This window comes from Hevea brasiliensis, chromosome 18 (assembly GCF_030052815.1).
Source record: "Hevea brasiliensis isolate MT/VB/25A 57/8 chromosome 18, ASM3005281v1, whole genome shotgun sequence".
NCBI classification, from domain to species: domain Eukaryota; kingdom Viridiplantae; phylum Streptophyta; class Magnoliopsida; order Malpighiales; family Euphorbiaceae; genus Hevea; species Hevea brasiliensis.
In genome coordinates, this window is record NC_079510.1 from 47,540,141 (window position 1) to 47,560,203 (window position 20,063).

General features: G+C 35.5%; 1 protein-coding gene and 1 pseudogene across 1 annotated transcript; both read left to right on the forward strand.

Moving 5' to 3' along the window:
* The first annotated feature begins 1,556 nt into the window (after positions 1-1,556).
* On the forward strand, positions 1,557-19,525 carry LOC110649675 (cellulose synthase A catalytic subunit 8 [UDP-forming]-like; annotated as a pseudogene).
* On the forward strand, positions 17,589-19,525 carry LOC110649687 (receptor-like protein 51). The gene has a single exon (XM_021804368.2). It carries the CDS (start codon positions 17,589-17,591, stop codon positions 19,107-19,109), a length of 1,521 nt encoding a protein of 506 aa, XP_021660060.2. The 3' UTR covers positions 19,110-19,525.
* Positions 19,526-20,063: the final 538 nt, after the last annotated feature.

Below are 20,063 nucleotides of genomic sequence, written 5' to 3' on the forward strand. Positions count from 1 at the left end.
CATAGCTACCAACCCAAAAAAAGAAACCAGCTCACTAGCTAAGAATCCTAGATCGACCCAATAATCAAACTACTAGCAACAAGAGATGCATGCTGCAAGGGACTGCTCAAAACCATCATCGGCAATCAAATTCCGTTAAGCCAAATCAAATGACACACTAAAAGAAAAGGAATCTTACACATAGCTACCAACCCAAAAAAAGAAACCAGTTCACTAGCTAAGAATCCTAGATCGACCCAATAATCAAACTACTAGCAACAAGAGATGCATGCTGCAAGGGACTGCTCAAAACCATAATCGGCAATCAAATTCCGTTAAGCCAAATCAAATGACACACAACACAGCAAAAATAACTACTACTTTCCCAAACAAACACCCCAAAAGTTGAGTCAAGTTGTAGAGGTCCCCAAGACAACAACATTGCAGAACCTTAGCCACATAAAGCTGAAAATAACAGAGTTTGGCTAGATCCATCACCCACAAAACACAAGAACTCAGGCCAATCAAAGTAAGCAAGCCATATGACATCGCAAAATTCGGTTAAGGACGGTACTGGTGGGTGTCTTTGGTGTCCCAATCGAGCCTTTTATGATATCTGCCTCATTTGGAGCCCAATGAGTTGCCCATCAAAAGCCTCTCATCCCTATTTTGTAATGGAGTTCAACAATAATTATAGCCTTCCCATGAACCTGCAACCATTATATCTAATGCAAGTGTGGAAAAAAAAAAAAAACTTAAAAGCAAAAAAAACAGATTTTAACATAGACTCCCTCTCAATTGAAGTGCAGATCCATTGAAAATCAAGAACAAAATCCTATTTACAACCCACTTTGAGGTAGGCGAGAGCAATCCACAACTGGGCGGACGATGGAGGAGCCACCCTTGTTCGAAAGGGGCAAACGCAACCAATACTAGGAAGGAAGGAAAGAATAACTAAGCATTACAAAAGAGGAAGATTCTTTATCCTCCTTTACTCCTCAAATCTCTTATATTATTCAAAATTATTCAAATTTATTATTCTTTCATGGTATCTTCCTAAACGTAAAGATTATACATTATCTATTTTTATTTTTTTAATCAATACTAGGAAGGAAGGAAAGAATAACTAAGCATTACAAAAGAGGAAGATTCTTTATCTTCCTTTACTCCTCAAATCTCTTATATTATTTAAAATTATTCAAATTTATTATTCTTTCATGGTATCTTCCTAAACGTAAAGATTATACATTATCTATTTTTATTTTTTTATTAATTTACTTCTTCTCAGAAAAAAAAAATATATGTATATATTTTCATATCTTTCTATTACTTATCTTTCTCTCACTCGTCCAGACAGAACCCTAGATGTCAATAGAAGATAAGGTTGCTCCTATAAACTCATCTAGAATCCAATAAAAGAGGGAAAACTTACAGCTAAATCAGCTTATCACTTGCTTAAAGCTGACGCTGATTTACATTATGTGCTGGTCAATCATCTTCGGTTGCCCCTCAATCTGCGTGGAAGAGTATTTATAGGGCACCTGTCTAACCAAAAATTCAACAATTCATGTGGAAGGACTCAAGAAATTCTATGGCAACAAATTTGCTAACCGGGTTCAAGCCCAAAGTCGACCCAACCCAGTCCGCTATGAGCCCAGTTGCACAGCTCGCGGCAGCAATTGGCAGGTGGCAACAAAGAAAAAAGGCACAACCCGAGGAGGGAAGAGCGAGACGGGCAACCAAACCATTGATTGAACGAGGGAAAAGGGTAAAAAGAAGCAGCCATGTCGGAGCCGAGACGCTTGAGAGGTCACAAAGCCACCGCAACTTGCTGTACCGCCTCACGTGTCCGTCCTGGCGTCGTTGCCACCGCCGGCGAGGTACTTTTATTTGTGCCTCACTTGCCTCTTGTCCTGCCCTGAAAGTTTAATTTTGATTTCCCAATTTTAGAATTGGCTATTTTGAGGTTTGGGGAGTTATGACTATGAATATGAGTAAATTTTGACTCTTTCGATCTTTTTGGTTCTTAATTTCCTTTTCTTCTCTTTCTTGCGAGAATTAGGATGGTTGCGTTTGCTGGTTTGATATGCGATGCAAAGAAGCACAACTTGTTATGCAGGTTGGCCAGGAACCTATTTCTTCATTGTGTTTCATGCCAGGTGAGCTCTCATTCGTTTGGTTAACTTGCATTTGTATAAATATGAATGACATAAATGCAATCTGTTTAGATAGTATATATGGGTATAGCCACTGGCGGTTGCATACCTGCCCCACAGTGCCATCAGTTAGGCTGGAGTTTGAGCACTTGCTTCCTTTTCCGTTTCTACAAATCAAAAAAGAAAAGGAATTTGCATATTTTGAAGAATCTTTTAGTTGCGTGTATGAAGTCCTAGAAGTAGAAGGCTATAATTTAGCAAAAAGGGCTATAGGGGGTGTTTGGTTACAGTTCAAACTTGAATGGGAATATTTCTATAAGTGTTGTCTATCTGCAATTTATTCTTGGTGCATTTTGAAAAGTGAGTTTTTGTCTCCTTCCTACTTTGTCAAATGATTATTGAATTTTTCAGGAAATGAAGACATTATTTACATTTGCTCAGGAAGCGAAGTCAAGTGTTTTGATATGAATATGGTAACCATTAACCGATACGTTGTTAAACCATTGGCTTTATATGATTCCTTATCTTTGAATATTGAATGTTAAGCTCTTGCAAGTTATTTTAAAAGCTCCATTGTTCTATTTTAATTTCACTGCAAACATGAAATAGTACAAGTTATAGTAAACCACAAATTTGATTGTTTATTCCCTCTTTTCCTTTTTTTTTTTCCTTTTTTTCTTGTTCCTTTCACTGTAGCATTTTATTTATTTATTTTTTTTGCAATATCAGTAATTGCAATCTTGGTGATTATATTTCATGCATTTTGTATTCGAAGGCTACTTCACAGAGGCTGTTGCAAAGTTACAATTACAATAAGGAGGAAATAAATCAGGTGACTATTATTGTCATATAATATCAGCTCTTTAAGTTATGCTTACTTTTACCATTTTGGCCAGATTTTACTTTATCTCATTTGATTAGTGTTTTTTGTGCATATTACCCATTTTTACCAAGTTGTTGCATTCAAGAGTATTAGATTTTTTTTTTTTTTTTGGTTCTACAAGAGTATTAGATTGTTATGGTTCTTGTTTGAATGGTGCAGTTGGTTCTCTCTCTCTCTCTCTCTCTCTCTCTCTCTCTCTCTGTGGTTACTAATTCTCTAAGCCAAAAAACAACTTTCTCCTTCCAGTTACCTTAAAAGTATTTGAAATTTAATCATGAGATTTTATAGATTTTAGACATGTAGTCAACCTTTTTTAACAAGTGAAAAGCTTCATATTTCTGCAGATTGCTTGCAACTCAAAGTCAACATTTCTTGCTTCTGCAGATGATAGTGGTGATGTCAAGGTACGATATGTTTCTCAATTCATTACTCCTGATTTTCTATTATGGAACAAGCCTGTGCTAGACATGTTTGTGCTCTGTTTTTCTTTGTAAAAACTAGATTGAACTAAGGTAAAATTGCAAAATGAAGGTGGTGTGTGTGGGATTCTTTTCAAAAGCAGCAGAAGGTGCATCAGCATGTGTGATGTTGGGTTGCTGTAGATTCACAAACAAAGACAGAATGTCCGTTCTCCTAAATCATGAGATATTTCAACTAGAAATAATCTTTGGAGAAATGAACTTTATGAGATGCAAGATTGAAGAGTAAGGATGATTCCAGGAATACTTGCCCTTTTTACCTACAACCTAGCAGTTAGGATGATGCACCCTCTTCTTCTCCTTTTCTAAACAAATAATAGGTTGTCAGACTCCTAGGGGAAAAAATCCGTTAAAATGGTTTATCACATTCATGCCAACTTCTTAAATGAAGTGTCCCTGCTCCATTAGGATGAGTTTAACATGTAATTTGAACCAGGGTGTGGAATCAGTTCTTCATTTTATTATGAATATGGCAAAATGGCTTGCTTGATTTTCATCATTACCTGGGAAAGTGGGAATTGTGATCATGCTATGACCATTTTTTTGATACATCTTTCCATAAAATCAGGATGCATTTAAGATTTGAAGAGATATTTTGTTTTTGCATAGGTTAACTGCCATATTTTGGGTAAATTTTGTAGCAGAGAAATATAAGAATATCATATTACAAATACTCCAAATGAAGGAAAGCAGTAACTTTCCATTTCTTTATCCTGTCCCTTCAGATCTGCGAACTTTTGGAGCTTTTTCTATGCTTTATATATGTGCCTCTTTCTTCATTAGTTTTTTCATCTCTCTCTCTCTGTAGAGCAGTCCTCTAATAATTTTTTTTCTCCTGCTTCTGATTAGTTTGCATTTTCGAAGATTAACAGCTGGTAATGTAATCTTCGTGGCAGATTATTGACATGCATCAGCATTGCCTTTATAAAACACTGAGAGCTGGTCATACAAGCGTATCCTTCCTTATTATTTGACACTAAGTTTTGAATTGACTTTAAATGTATGCATGAGTATGAAGTGCGTGCTTGATTTCTCAAAAGCTTTAAGCTATGTCTTATTTCCATAGTGTGCCCCAGCTTCTGGCTAATTCCCTGTTAAATTCTGCAACCTTTAGTGACACTTAACCGTGCTTTAGATTTGTAGCAGTGTTCAGTTCATTCCTTGGAGACCTTGGGGAGGTATTTGTTTGAGCTCTTATTTCTTTTGGTTTGAAGATCTCCATCCCTCTCCCCACCCTCTTTATTCTAAGATGCATACACTGCATGTGTTCTTGCTAAGCACAATCATGCATATGTTCACATATAGCATCAGTGATCAGAGTAATGAAGTGATTTGACGGCTATTAATTTTGGGTACTTTAGCATGTTGAATATTACACTATACATTCATCTGCTTGAACAGTGATTTTCGTGCTTCATTTCTTCAACATAACACCTATAGAAATATGTAACAAGGTAACTGACCTGCCAAATTGGTCTGTTATATGATGGAGTCAAAGACCAACCAGTGAAGGAAAATAGACGAGGAGAAGAGGTGGTATTCCCAAGTACAAGCTATTTCAAGTTTCTAGAGAATTTAGAGTAGGTGCCCATTTTTTGTTAAGACCATACAAAGTATGAACCTATAGTCTATTGACCTGGTGTGTGATGGAAGTGCATGAGAATGATGCTACTACATGGAATTTTGAATCCTTTATTAGCTTTGTTAATGGTGATTATTCTTGCTTCTACTACAAGCTTTCTTGTTCCAGGGTATATTGACCACTAGTACAATTTTGGCAGTGATTACTGGAGGACTCGACTCAAAGCTTGTCATGTGGGACTTTTCCAAAGGGCGCCCAATCAAAATTGTAGATTTTGGTGTGTATGTCTCTTGTTCTGTTTATTTGTATCTTATCTGTTTAGTGTTTATCTCACACATGTTAAACACTGACCAGTATAAATGTTGTTGTCCTTCCTGTAGGTGGCACTTAAGTGCATATTGATCTATTCACCTGCTAGATATGATTGTTATCTCTTCTTCACTGCAGGTTTGCCTGAAATGAAGGGAAGCAGCATGGCACAGTGTTTCAATCCTGCGTTTGTTCATGCAATAGCAGTTCCAGATGCTGATATGTTAGACAAGTCAGGCAATGTATGCATTGTTGGTAGGGGTGATGGGGCCGTTGATGTGATCAACATTGAATCAGAGCTTGCTGCTACTAGGTCAAAAAGTACCACCAAAGCTCACCAAGGATCTCAATCAACGTCTAAAGGCAGTATTACAACTCCAGGCACAGAAGGAAAGAGGTTGCATTTGGATTACACTTTGGGTGGCCATGTTGCTGCTGTGTCCTGTGTGGCATTCTCACTGTTTGGAGAGAGGGGGAAGTTTATAATTACAGGTGGAAATGACAAGTCAGTGAAGGTATGGGAATGCTCCAGATATCTTGATGTTGGGCAAAGTGGTAGCAATGACAATATTCTTCATCATAACATCAATTTGAGCAAAAAGGTGAGTTTTTAATAGTCTCCTTTCTGCGAAATCTTGGTTTTTACCTTTTTTTATTTTTTAATTTACTTGTTCTAACGTTTTCATCTAATATCCTTTTTGGCAGGTAAATTGGCTATGTACCACTCCGACTGAATCAGAAAATCTTGTTGTCTGTGATACTACCAAAATAGTAAAGGTCTATTCTGTTTCATAGATTAGAATTTCAAAATAATCAATTCCCATTAAGCCGGGAGGGCCATTTCTGGTGCAGAAGATCATTTCCTGTACGCCCTTGTGTTGCGTCCCTTCTGAAGAGGGGGCTTGTTTCTCCAGAGGCAACTTTCATAGTATCACTTACTAAGGTAAAGAGGTTCCCATTTCGGGGCACACCAGTGCGCACCCAATGAGCGATTGGAGTTTTAGGGCCTGTTTGGTTTAATTGTTGAATACAACTGATAGTTGTTAGCTGATAGCGATTACTGTTAGCTGATAGCCGATAACTTATAGCTGATGATAGCTGTTTTATATTAAGTGTTTAGTAAAATTATATTTAACTGTTGCTGTTAATATGTGAAATGAGGGTATATATCATATAATTTATTTTATTATTTAAATAAATATAAATTTATTATATTATATTATTTATTTTATTATTAAATTAAATATATAATTATTAAATTAATATATTATATTATTTAAATAAATATATAATTATTAATCTTTTATATTATATCATTTATTTTATTATTGAAATAATAAAATAATTATTATTATTAATAGAAAAATTTATAATTAATGTTAATTTTTTAGATATAAATAAATATTTTATTTTTTACGTTATTAATAAAATATATTTTAACAAAATTGAAATACCTTAATTAAAATGTTAAAATTATAAATAAAAAAAATAAAAATATTAATAAATATTAATTTTCAAGTTAAATAAAAAAGGATAATATGGTTAAAATAAAAAATAAAATAAAATCAGCTATCAACTGATGAGAAACAGCTCTAAAAATAGAGCTGATACAAGTATCATATCAGTTGCCCATTAGCTATTAGCTCTAATTTAACTGTTTGGGTGTCTATCAGTTATCAGCTGCACCCAACAGGTAAATTAAACACCCCCTTAAACTAATACAAGTTAGGATTAATTGGTATTTATTACGTATCATCTCACTGGTTGGATAGTTTTATTTGCTGCAATACCTTTCTTGAATGTAAAACCTCTCATGTTGATCATGACATGACATGAGAAAGAGGGGTATGCACGGTTTTTTAGATTTTCGAACTGAATGAAGAATTATATTTGATTGGAAATACATTGAACTATTGATTTGGTTTTAGTTTGATTTTTCACTAAAAACAGAGTAGGAATTATACTACATTGATTACTGATTTGGAGCTAAATTGAAAAACAAATTATATATATATATATATATATATATATATATATATATATACTTTTAATGAATTATGTACAATTTAATATTATGCTTTTCATTTTTATATTTTCTATATAATTTTAATTATGTACAATTCAACATAAGTAACTTTTTAATCATTAAATATATAATTAAAATTATATAATTAAAAAATAAGTAAAAATTATATTATATAATATATGATACTAGCAATTAAATTTTTATTTGTGTATGACTTTTCATGGTAACAATTTTCATAAAATTATTTAAGAAATTGAAGCCCACTGAAGTATTAAAAATTCAAATTGGACTCAAAATATCAAACTTTGAATTAGAGGCGTATTAAAATTTTGGTTCGATTTTGTTTTTTTATGTAAACTCTTAAATTCATTTTAGCATGAAGATATAAACTTTAACACACAACTCATGGGCTAAAAGTTGGCAGTAAGCTTCTTTCTAGTTGGGCTGTTTTATTTGTGTTTCAATTTTCCATTATTGATGAATTGCTATTTGGGTAAGGAGAATTTATAAATTGCATTCATGGCCAAACATACTTTCTCATGCCTAGCACCTTAAATTTTAAATTTCAACAAGAGTCTCTATTCGTTAATCTTATAATGTAAAGAATCCTGCTAGGTATAATGACTCGTTATAATTATAGTGTTTTAGTGAGTCATTTTTTCATTACATAATTTTTATATATTTCATTTATTTTCCAAAGCTCTGTGCCTGAGCTCATCTAATTACAATTTCCTGGAGGACTAGGTTCTCTACCTCGTCTAGCAATTCCCCATCTTATCTGAAAGAAGTCAATAATGCACCACGCAGATGTAACAAACAGATGATTTTTTTTTTCCCCTTTCTTTTCTAAAATGTAGTTTTGCTACGTGCAGACTTAGGGGGTGTTTGGTTTACCTGTTGGGTGCAGCTGATAGCTGATAGACACCCAAACAGGTAAATGGTGGTGTTTGGCAAGCTTAAAAAAATAGAGCTGATAGCTGATGGGCAACTGATATGATACCCATCAGCTGCAGTTTGTATCAGCTCTAAAAATAGAGCTGTTTCTCATTAGCTTATAGCTGATCTGGTTTTATTTTTTATTTTGACTATATTATCCTTTTTTATTTAACTTGAAAATTAATATTATTAATATTTTTATTTTTTTTATTTGTAATTTAACATTTTAATTAACATATTTCAACTTTGTTAAAATATTTTTTATTAATAACAGAAAATATAAAATATTTATTTATATTCAAAAACTTAAAATTAATTATAAATTTTTCTATTAACAATAATAATTATTTTATTATTTTATCTATTTTTTTAAAATTATTTAATTATCTTAAAAAAATAATTATTTTCTTATTTCAATAATAAAATAAATGATATAATATAAAAGATTAATAATTATATATTTATTTAAATAATATAATATATTAATTTAATAATTATATATTTAATTTAATAATAAAATAAATAATATAATATAATAAATTTATAATTTTATATTTATTTAAATAATAAAATAAATTATATTATATATACCCTTATTAGTCATTTCACATATTAATGTGAATTAAATATAATTTTACCAAACACTTAATATAAAGCAATTATCATCACTATCGCTATCAACTATCACTTGATGTAAATTATCACCAATGATTATCGATTCGTTTCAATGATTAATCCAAACAAATGGCCTTAGTCTGATTAGAGTTGCAAAATGGTATAGCTACTAAATTGTAGTCCTGTAAAACAAATGGAACCCACAAGGCGTATGGATCGCTATACAGCAGGACAGCTACAGGAAAAAAATATTTCAGAATTTCCCAAAATAAGTTCCCAAAATAAGTAACCCTATTTCACTGGCTGGTGGCTGCACCTAACCACAAAGAGTTGCTCTGACAAGCTGATCCGAATATGATTATTGCTAGCAATCTGAGGCATGGGCGACCCTGGATTATTTGGGTCATACAGTTTTGAGTTTTGGGTTCATTTTGCCAGCTCCAGCCCTCAGACCCTAGACCCATATGCGTATATATGGATTTCTGAAGAGAGGACTTGATTTCAAAGATTGTCAGTTGAAGATGTGGCCTGCCCAACCGAAGCCTTCCTTCAACTTCCCGCAAAAATTTCAAATCTTTTTCCGTAGACTGTTACATCGCAGAAAGAAAAAAAAATGACATTGCTTCTCATCTCTCTCTGCAAAACAGACGACACCAACACCCCAACGTCCTTACCCCACCAACCACCAGTCTCACCTCTCTTTCACCATTACAAAAATGCCAGCAACACCTTCTCTAAGATACCAAAATACCCTAGCTTTGTTTAGAGTCATATAAAAAACAAGGACAAGGCCAAGGCCAAGGCCAAGACAGGGGAAGATTGAGAGTTGGGAGATATCCCTTGAAAGGATTTTGGGTTCCTGAGGACAGGTGTAACTGATCAGCAAGATGATGGATTCTGGGGTTCCAGTATGCCACACCTGCGGTGAACAGGTGGGGCAAAATGCAAATGGTGAGCTTTTTGTGGCTTGCCATGAGTGTAACTTTCCCATGTGCAAGTCTTGTTTCGAGTACGAGATCAAGGAAGGTCGGAAAGTTTGCTTGCGGTGTGGCTCCCCCTATAATGGTACAACTTATCTTGCACTTTTTCTTTTGCTAAGATTCAGATTTTTGCATTTTTAGTCTCTAGTTTAATTATGGTTTTCCCCCATTCTTTTTTTCCCGGCTAGCTCTCTGTGTTATCTAATTGTTAAAGTTGCAATTTTAAGTCATTATATATATATATATATAGGCTTGGATTGACACATTCTCATATTCATATTGCAAAAAATGAAAATTTTATAATTGAACAATTGATCTAAATCAAGTTTCACAAGATAATACTGTTCTTGATTCATTAGTGTTCAGTGGAATCTCAAACACATAGTGAACATCATAACTGCACCTTTCACTTGTCAATTTTCTTTGGATACCCTGATGTATATACTGTTTTGTATTGGATGTGACAGAAAGAAGGAAATTCCGGCCTTTTTTCCTTGAACATTTCAATCATTTTCTTTTTTATTGGGGAATTGAATCACGTCCAATAAGCTGCAATAAGTTAATCTTGGAAAGAATTTAAAAATCTTGGATCTTGATTGATCAGTGTCTTCCTATCAGATGTTTATTCTGTTTCAATCTTGTGATCCTCCATAATATATCATGCTGATTTCATGACTGATATTTCCAGAGAACTTGCTGGATGATAGTGAAGCAAAGGCACCGGGTAATCAATCCACAATGGCATCTCACCTCAACAATTCTCAGGTACGATTATTGAAAACAAAATTCTGTTGCATAATCAACTTTGGGATGAACATAAATAAGTTCTAAAAAATTTGATGAAATTCTTTCCATTTTTGTCCTGACATATTAATCGAACATTCTACCTGTTTGGGTATGAAGTTCTGAATATTGGGAATCAAAGTATCAAACAGTTGTATCTAACGCAACTTGGCTTGCACAGGATGTAGGTATTCATGCAAGACATATCAGTAGTGTGTCTACAGTGGATAGTGGTAAGTGATACTGATTTTCTTTTAAATATTGTTTATTGCTTATTTCAGCCCTTAGAAACTTGTCGTTGATCATCTCCTCTGCTGTTTTCATGAAGAATTGAATGATGAATCGGGGAATCCAATTTGGAAAAATCGAGTGGAGAGTTGGAAAGATAAAAAGAACAAGAAGAAAAAAAATGCTCCTAAGCCTGAAAAGGAGCCAGCTGAAATTCCACCTGAGCAGCAGATGGAGGAGAAACCGTAAGTACAAAGAAAAGCCGAATCCAAATCATCATATTTCAAATTCCGACCAAATACAACCTTAGATGATTTGATAGAGTGTATAGAAAGAAACACAGTGAATATTTTTAACCAATATCAAGAGGATTATTCAAGGACAAATTTCACTTTAATCTTGTTGAAAGTATTGTCAGTCACTTTCTCAATGGCTGAACGTTGATGTTTTGTTGGACATTTAACTAGATTAATGTGTAAATCAAAAGTGATGAACTTATTACCAAAGCATTGAAGACTTGATGATTCTCGATGCGTCAAATTTTTACTAGATCGATTCTGATATCCCAACAACATCATCTAAGAAAAGCAAAAGGTGGAAAAATCACTTTCCTGCATGTTTTAGATATATATGCTCATTTAATTTTGAATTTCTTTCATTTTGTCACCACACATGGAGATTTTTTAGGAGAGTTGTACGCACAGAGCAGTTATTAGTCCATTGAATTTCCATAGAAAATTTGAACAGGTCCATATATTTGTGAATCTTGATGGGTTCAAATGTCTTTATTTGATGATTCAATTTCACTTGCCATGTCCTTTTATGAACAATGATGTTACATATATAAGGATGTCTTGTTTAGGTCTGCGGATGCTGCGGAGCCACTTTCAATTGTCTTTCCACTTCCACGGAACAAACTCACACCATACCGAACTGTGATAATTATGCGGTTGATCATTCTTGGGCTTTTCTTCCATTACAGAATAACAAATCCTGTAGATAGTGCTTTTGGTCTTTGGATTACTTCTGTCATATGTGAGATTTGGTTTGCATTTTCCTGGGTGTTGGATCAGTTCCCAAAGTGGTGTCCTGTCAATAGGGAAACATACATTGACAGGCTCTCTGCAAGGTACACATTGCAAAACTTTCAACATTCTACTTGAAAATTTTAAAGTTGGAGAATATATTTTATCCAAGCTCACTACGATATCAGAAATCACTAGTTTTAGTATATTCCTTACGATATGTGAAAGCCCCATTCTTTTGTGGGGGTAATGGAAGATATTTTTGCCAAACCTGGTTTACAGACATTGGCAGACAACTTTTGGCTCTAATAAAATATAAGCTTTTGACCTTTATCCAACATTTTCCTTTCTAAAGAAGTAGGCTGAGTTTCCTAGACATTATAGCATAAAAGAGAATGTGAAATAATGAGATATTTTATGCATGAATGGTACAAATCACTATGGAAGAGTTACAAATGACCCAAATATAAAGAATACGACCACATACATATATGTAATAGTAATTTTATGGTTTCACTCTGTGTTGTGCCAGGTATGAAAGGGAGGGTGAGCCTAATCAACTTGCTGCGGTGGACTTCTTTGTGAGTACAGTTGATCCATTGAAAGAACCTCCATTAATCACTGCCAATACAGTTCTTTCCATTCTTGCTTTGGACTACCCCATGGATAAAGTCTCCTGCTATGTATCTGATGATGGTGCTTCCATGCTTACATTTGAATCCTTAGTAGAGACAGCTGACTTTGCGAGGAAGTGGGTTCCATTCTGTAAAAAATTCTCAATTGAACCTAGGGCTCCTGAGTTTTACTTCTCACAGAAGATTGATTACTTGAAAGATAAGGTGCAGCCGTCTTTTGTGAAGGAACGTAGAGCAATGAAAGTGAGCACCTAAGACTTGTGCCATTTTGATGTAGGGATTAAATTTTGTATTATAAAATAGAGGCCATTTCATCAATGCTTTTATTTGATTTCAGAGAGATTATGAAGAATACAAAGTTCGAATTAATGCCTTAGTAGCAAAGGCTCAGAAAATGCCTGAGGAAGGGTGGACTATGCAGGATGGAACACCTTGGCCTGGAAATAACCCACGTGATCACCCTGGCATGATTCAGGTTAATTTTTATGCAGTATTTTGTATTACTAAACCTTTTGACTTGTTAAAAAGAGTATCTTTACATTGCATCAATTAATCAATTAGGCTATTTTAACCTTTAAAAGGCATAAGATGCACATGGCATCTTTAATATCTCTTGCTTCTACAAGGAGCTAGGACGAGCTGAAAAAAAAAGTATGGCATGATTATTTCTTTCCTTTTCTGGGGATTGATTTCATTAGATAACTTTATTATTCATTAGCCAACTGCCCATAAATGATAAAATATATTTATAAAAAAATGCCTGAGAGAGCACTAAATATTTTATGAAGACTCAATTTACTCATAAGGCATTTTATAGGTCTTCCTTGGAAACACTGGAGCTTGTGATGTGGAGGGAAATGAACTTCCCCGACTGGTTTATGTCTCCAGAGAGAAGAGACCTGGCTACCAGCACCACAAAAAGGCCGGTGCTGAAAATGCATTGGTGAGTGTAGATAGTTTAAGATCAGCAGTGTGTCCAAAAGAATTAAATGGTGTATTAATACTTGAATGAATGCTTAATATAGGTAAGAGTGTCAGCAGTTCTCACAAATGCTCCTTACATCCTCAATCTCGATTGTGACCACTATGTTAACAATAGCAAGGCAGTTAGAGAGGCAATGTGCATCCTCATGGACCCACAAGTTGGTCGAGATGTATGCTTCGTGCAGTTCCCTCAGAGATTTGATGGCATAGATAAGAGTGATCGATATGCCAACAGAAATGTGGTTTTCTTTGATGTAAGATTAAGCCAGTTTAATCTCTCCTTTAATTTCAATACTTGGTCATGCAACATAGAGAGATTTATATTTCTGAAGCTCAAACATTTCATGTTTACATTAACTTGAACAAAGTAGTTCAGAATATGGATGATAAAGTATAGTCTTCATATCATGTGAACATGTTTGTTTTCAGGAACTTCTTCTAGATCCTAGATGACACAATACTGGATGTTGATACTTATTTGGATTCTACTCATATCAAAGTTCAGATAGATGCAATACTTCCCAAATTGAACTTGTCGATAAAAATTTGGATTTTACAGGTCTAAAAGTTTAGAAATGCAAAAAAGGAGTTAGGCAACACTTTATAAACATAAAACTATAAATATAATCCAAATTATCTTGGTCCATGTATACATGAATGGATTATAGCATTTTTTACTTTTTAAATTTCTTCCTATTCTTTTTCAGGTTAACATGAAAGGACTTGATGGCATTCAAGGACCAGTATATGTGGGAACAGGTTGTGTTTTCAATAGGCAAGCACTTTATGGCTATGGGCCTCCTTCTATGCCTAGCTTACCCAAGAGTTCCCCATCCTCGTCATGCTTCTCTTGTTGCTGCCTTTCTAAGAAGAAGCCTGCAAAAGATCCGGCTGAGGTTTATCGAGATGCAAAACGAGAGGACCTGAATGCTGCCATCTTCAATCTTACAGAGATTGACAGTAAGTTTTATTTTTCATAAGACATTTGTATTTAGATGATAATAGAGTTTTTCAAGACGGTTTAAACTTCTGCAGATTATGATGAGTATGAGAGATCAATGCTGATCTCCCAGATGAGCTTCGAGAAAACTTTTGGCTTATCATCTGTCTTCATCGAATCTACACTAATGCCAAATGGAGGAGTACCTGAATCTGTTAACCCTTCGATACTCATCAAAGAAGCAATACATGTTATTAGCTGCGGCTATGAAGAGAAGACTGAATGGGGAAAAGAGGTGAAAATTCCAATACAATATTTTAGTTTTATTCTTGAAATTCTACTACACAATGAGGAAATGGGTAATTTATTGAAGATATCAAACTCTGTATGTGTCTACTCAGATTGGTTGGATATATGGGTCAATTACTGAGGATATCTTAACTGGCTTTAAGATGCACTGCCGAGGATGGAGATCAATTTACTGCATGCCTTTAAGGCCATGCTTCAAAGGGTCTGCACCCATAAATCTGTCTGATCGTCTGCACCAGGTTCTTCGGTGGGCCCTTGGGTCTGTGGAAATTTTCTTGAGCAGACACTGTCCCCTCTGGTATGGGTTTGGAGGAGGCCGTCTTAAATGGCTTCAAAGGCTAGCATACATTAACACCATCGTTTATCCTTTTACATCTCTCCCTCTCATTGCCTATTGTACACTCCCTGCAATTTGTCTTCTCACAGGAAAATTCATCATACCAACGGTATTTTCTATAGCTTTCTTTTCTTCATTTTTCAATTCAGATCATAGTTATGCGTGACATCACTAGATAGAGCTTAGTTAATAATTTTCTGCTTATGATAAAATATCTGTCTTACAAATCTCATCAGCCAAAATAATTTTCAGAAATTATTTGTTTAAAGCGCTAACTTGGGATCACATATCTCATTACTGATCTAGCTCTCAAACCTGGCAAGCATGCTCTTTCTTGGCCTCTTCATCTCCATTATTGTAACAGCTGTGCTTGAGCTACGATGGAGTGGTGTTAGCATCGAAGATTTGTGGCGTAATGAGCAGTTCTGGGTGATTGGAGGTGTTTCAGCCCATCTTTTTGCCGTCTTCCAAGGGTTATTGAAAATGTTGGCTGGCATTGATACCAACTTCACTGTCACTGCAAAAGCAGCAGATGATACAGAATTTGGAGAACTCTACATGGTCAAGTGGACAACACTTTTGATCCCTCCAACAACCCTTATCATTCTCAATATGGTTGGTGTTGTTGCTGGATTCTCAGATGCACTCAACAAAGGATATGAAGCATGGGGACCTCTCTTTGGCAAGGTGTTTTTTGCCTTCTGGGTGATTCTCCATCTCTATCCATTCCTCAAAGGTCTCATGGGCCGCCAAAACAGAACACCAACCATTGTTGTTCTCTGGTCAGTGCTTTTGGCCTCTGTCTTCTCTCTCGTTTGGGTTAAGATTAATCCATTCGTTAGCAATGTAGATAGCTCAGCCATTGCTCAAACCTGCATTTCCATAGATTGCTGAGTTTCCATCAAGAAATTTGCTGGCTTTAGACCATTGGGAGCTGGGATATGATTGTGAATATGCGGTCAGTTCTCTACTGAACCGCACTGCAATATAATTTTCTAGCAAGTTTTGAACGGTTTGTATTCATTTTTTTTTGGCTTTTGTCATGAGGTTTAAGTAACAAGTGAGCAATATTAAATGGAAAAAAAAAATACACATGTAGAGATGAGTTACTTTTCAAGAATTTAGAAAAACAAAACAGAAGAATGAATTGACATTCTCATGTTTTATGTACTATCAATTTGGATAGTGTACTCTTATTAGTTAATATTGTGAATTATCTAGTATACTCTGAATCAACTTCCTCAAGCTTGTTATACAGAGTTTATTCAGCGTGTTAAACTTGATTTCTGTTAAAAAAAGAAAGTAGTTTATTCTGCTTCTGTCACAATGTAATGGGTTCCACATCATACTAAGTCTAACCTCAATAATTAGTTCCTTCCTTTTGGTTAACATATCACTTTCTTAGTATTACTTTCTGACAAGGACCAAGGGGCCATAATTGTTTTAAGGACAATAAAAGATGTAGCTAGCCGCTAGATACCGCTTCTTTGGTCTCCAACGGTCACTCAATATGACCATTTTATCCTGAATACATGGAAAGTTTTTGCCTACTACTTGCATAATCCTGTTCTTTTTACTTGGTGGGGGTTTGTATTCATCTTCTGAAAGAAAAATTTTTAGGGTCTTAACTTTTCTACAATTTCTCTAATTCTTTTTTATTCCTTCGAGGATTCAATGGTTTCTTTGCACTCGCGAAAGTTATTCTTACACCCTTTTTTCTTTTCCTTTGCGGCAATAAATGCTGAGAGAAACGTAAGAGCAAGGAAACCAAAAAGAATCCTCAAAACCTATTGCTCACTATTAAAATCAAGAAAAAAGCACATGCTTGCTATGAAAGTTTCATGCATATGCTATGTATAATCATGAGTGGTGAAATCAATTCTTGTATTAGGGATCTGGAGACAAGTAATGGAGTTTGATCATTGAAAAGAAAAGGAAGAATTAAGAAAGTTTTGTTGCCTTAGTAAATCAATATTTTCACAAGAAAAGTATAGTGCATATACAAGTGTCGTCTCATAAAGAAATAAAAATAAAAGAAAAAAAAATGAAGGAAAGAGCTGGAGACCACCCAGCTCCAGCCCATCAGCTATCTTCAAATTGATTATGCTTAATTGCCCTTCGCTTATTCTTTTATTACTCATTATGACCAGAGTAAGCTGGACCTTTGCATGTTGACTGCTTGACTCTTGTAACGGACACTTTGTTTGACAATCTTCCTTTCCAAACTGAATCCTGTTTAAAAGATTGTTATTTTTGTATAATTACTGACCATGATACCCATGAGATTATCCACTATTTACAATTTTAGTCCCAGCATTTGTCTTGGCATCACGCAAGGTTAAATTGCATTGTTGCAAAATGATGACAGACCCAAGGGCATGAAAGTACTCTAACTATGCAGTATGCACCCTGCAAATCTAATCTTGTACACTGCCCCTTGCAAACAACAACGGACGACACTCGCATACCTCGCAGGCTCAAACTCCCCTAAGTTCGCTTTTCTCTCCGCAATGTTACCCCCACCACCACCACCGAAGCCACCATTTTTCTTCTCTCTCTCCCTCCTCTTCTTCCTCCTCCTTCTCCTTTCCACCTCCGCTGAAGCCGCCAACAAAACCACAACCACCACTGTTGTCTCACCCACTCCCTCCCCTATCTCCTCTCCCACTCCGCGTTCCACCGCTCCCTCTCCTATCTCCTCTCCCACTCCAAGTTCCACCACTCCTTCTCCTAGCTCCGCCCCCACCACTCCCTCTCCTTCTACCCACTCCACCTTAGACCCTAAACAACTCAGAGCCCTCCAATCTCTAGACATCCCCACTTCCAAGGACCCTTGCATACAGCCCTCTCCTCACAACTCCACCATCTGTGATTCTGCCTCTCCCTTCCGCCACCTCATCTCTCTCCACCTCTCCAACTGCTACTCTGACGTTTCTTTCTCCTACACTGCCTTAAAATCCCTTTCCACTCTGCAATCTCTCACTTTCACCAACTGTCCCATCACACCCATTCGCTTCCCTTCAGATCTTGTCCTCTCTCTTCACTCCTTCACTTGCATTCACTCTCTTAAACGCCTCACTGGTGTCTGGCTTTCTCACTTTGTCAATCTCACCGATCTCACTGTAAGTAATGTACCTGTCAATACTAGTGGTCTTTATGTGATTCTTGGTAATATGCGCAAGCTTAAGTATCTTACTATCTCCAATGCTAATGTCACGGGCTCCATACCAAAACATCTGCATTTCAATCTTACCCATGTGGATTTGTCGGGTAATAAGCTCAAAGGAAGAATACCCAGTTCTATTTCAATTCTGGAAAAACTTGAAATGCTTAATCTTTCCTCCAATGCTCTTACTGGTGAAATACCCACTAATTTCGGTGACTTGATTTCATTGAAGAATGTTTCTTTGGGGTCTAATTCGTTATCTGGGTCGATCCCAGATTCTATGTCAGCAATTCCAGGTTTAGTACATGTTGATCTGAGTTCAAACCAGTTAAATGGGACAATACCAAGATTTTTTTCAGAAATGAAGCATTTGAGGTACTTGAATCTTGCAAACAATGAGTTCCATGGTGTTTTGCCTTTCAACGTTACCTTTTTGAAGAGGTTGGATGTGTTCAAGGTTGGTGGGAATAGCAATTTGTGTTATAACCATACAATTTTGTCATCAAAATTGAAGCTTGGGATTGCTCCCTGCGATAAACATGGACTGCCAATGTCACCGCCACCAGCTAAAGATTCATCAGGAGGTGATAGTGAAAGTGATTCATCAGATTATGGTGATAGTTCAGAGGATGATTCTAGCAACAAGGGAGGGAAGCATCATGGGCCTAATAAGGTTGTTCTTGGTGTGGCAATTGGGCTATCTTCAATAGTCTTCCTCATCGTTTTCCTTATTCTTCTCTCAAAAAGGTGTGGTTGATTGGAAGGTAAAATTTCTTCTTCAAGAGTAGAGATTAGAGAAAATTTGCTAATTAGAAATCATTTTTATTGTTTGATTTATTATACAATTGATTATGGAGGAGAGCGGCTGTAGAGCAGAAGTGTACCAAAAAAGGGGGAAAAAAAAGGAGAGGGAGGAATCATTGTTTTGGTGTGTTATCTTTTGCAGCTTTTTTTTTTTCTTCTGCTTTAGTAATTTGGTTGAAGAGAACAGCAGTGGTTGCTTCTTGCTATTATTTTCTTTCGTGAATTTGACCTCCTCGTGGTGGATAATTGAATGTTACATAGGGAAAGCAGGTTGATATTTTTGTTGTATCACGAATTATGTACTTTTGTTGAGCTAAAAACATTAGTTGATCTCATTTTTATAAATTCCAGCCTATGTTTGGTCCTGAATTGTGCCATTTGGTTTTGTTCGGTTTACTATTTGCTGAAGTTGTTTAAAGTCATACCCACATTCTCCCTATTACTTAACATTTTTGTACACTGGCAAAAGGTTTGTTGCTTTTCTTTGGCCAATGCCCTTTTTTTTTTTCAAATAAAATCTTATTTCCATGATTCCATCTCAATCTCCAGCATTGGTTTCTCCATGAGGTGTGTTTTGCCTGTTGTGGCTAAAAAAATTATTTACATGTCAATGCTAAATATATTCCTCCATCCCATCCCCACAGTCTGCGGAATTGGCGTTTGTTTCAGGTGACATTATTCCTCAATAATTATTTAGGAAGCCATGGGCTCAGATAAAGAAGAGGACAGGAGTCTAGTAGGTGACAGTTGATGAAAAATTAATGTGGAAAGAACAATCAATCGTAATAAGTTGGGGCTGAAATGAGAGTTTGCCCGTTGCAGTTTGCAGACAAGTTTCTATAGCATCATCCTCTTCAATGATGGTAGGTGAATCCTAATAAATCTGGTGCACTGTTTTTTTATTGAA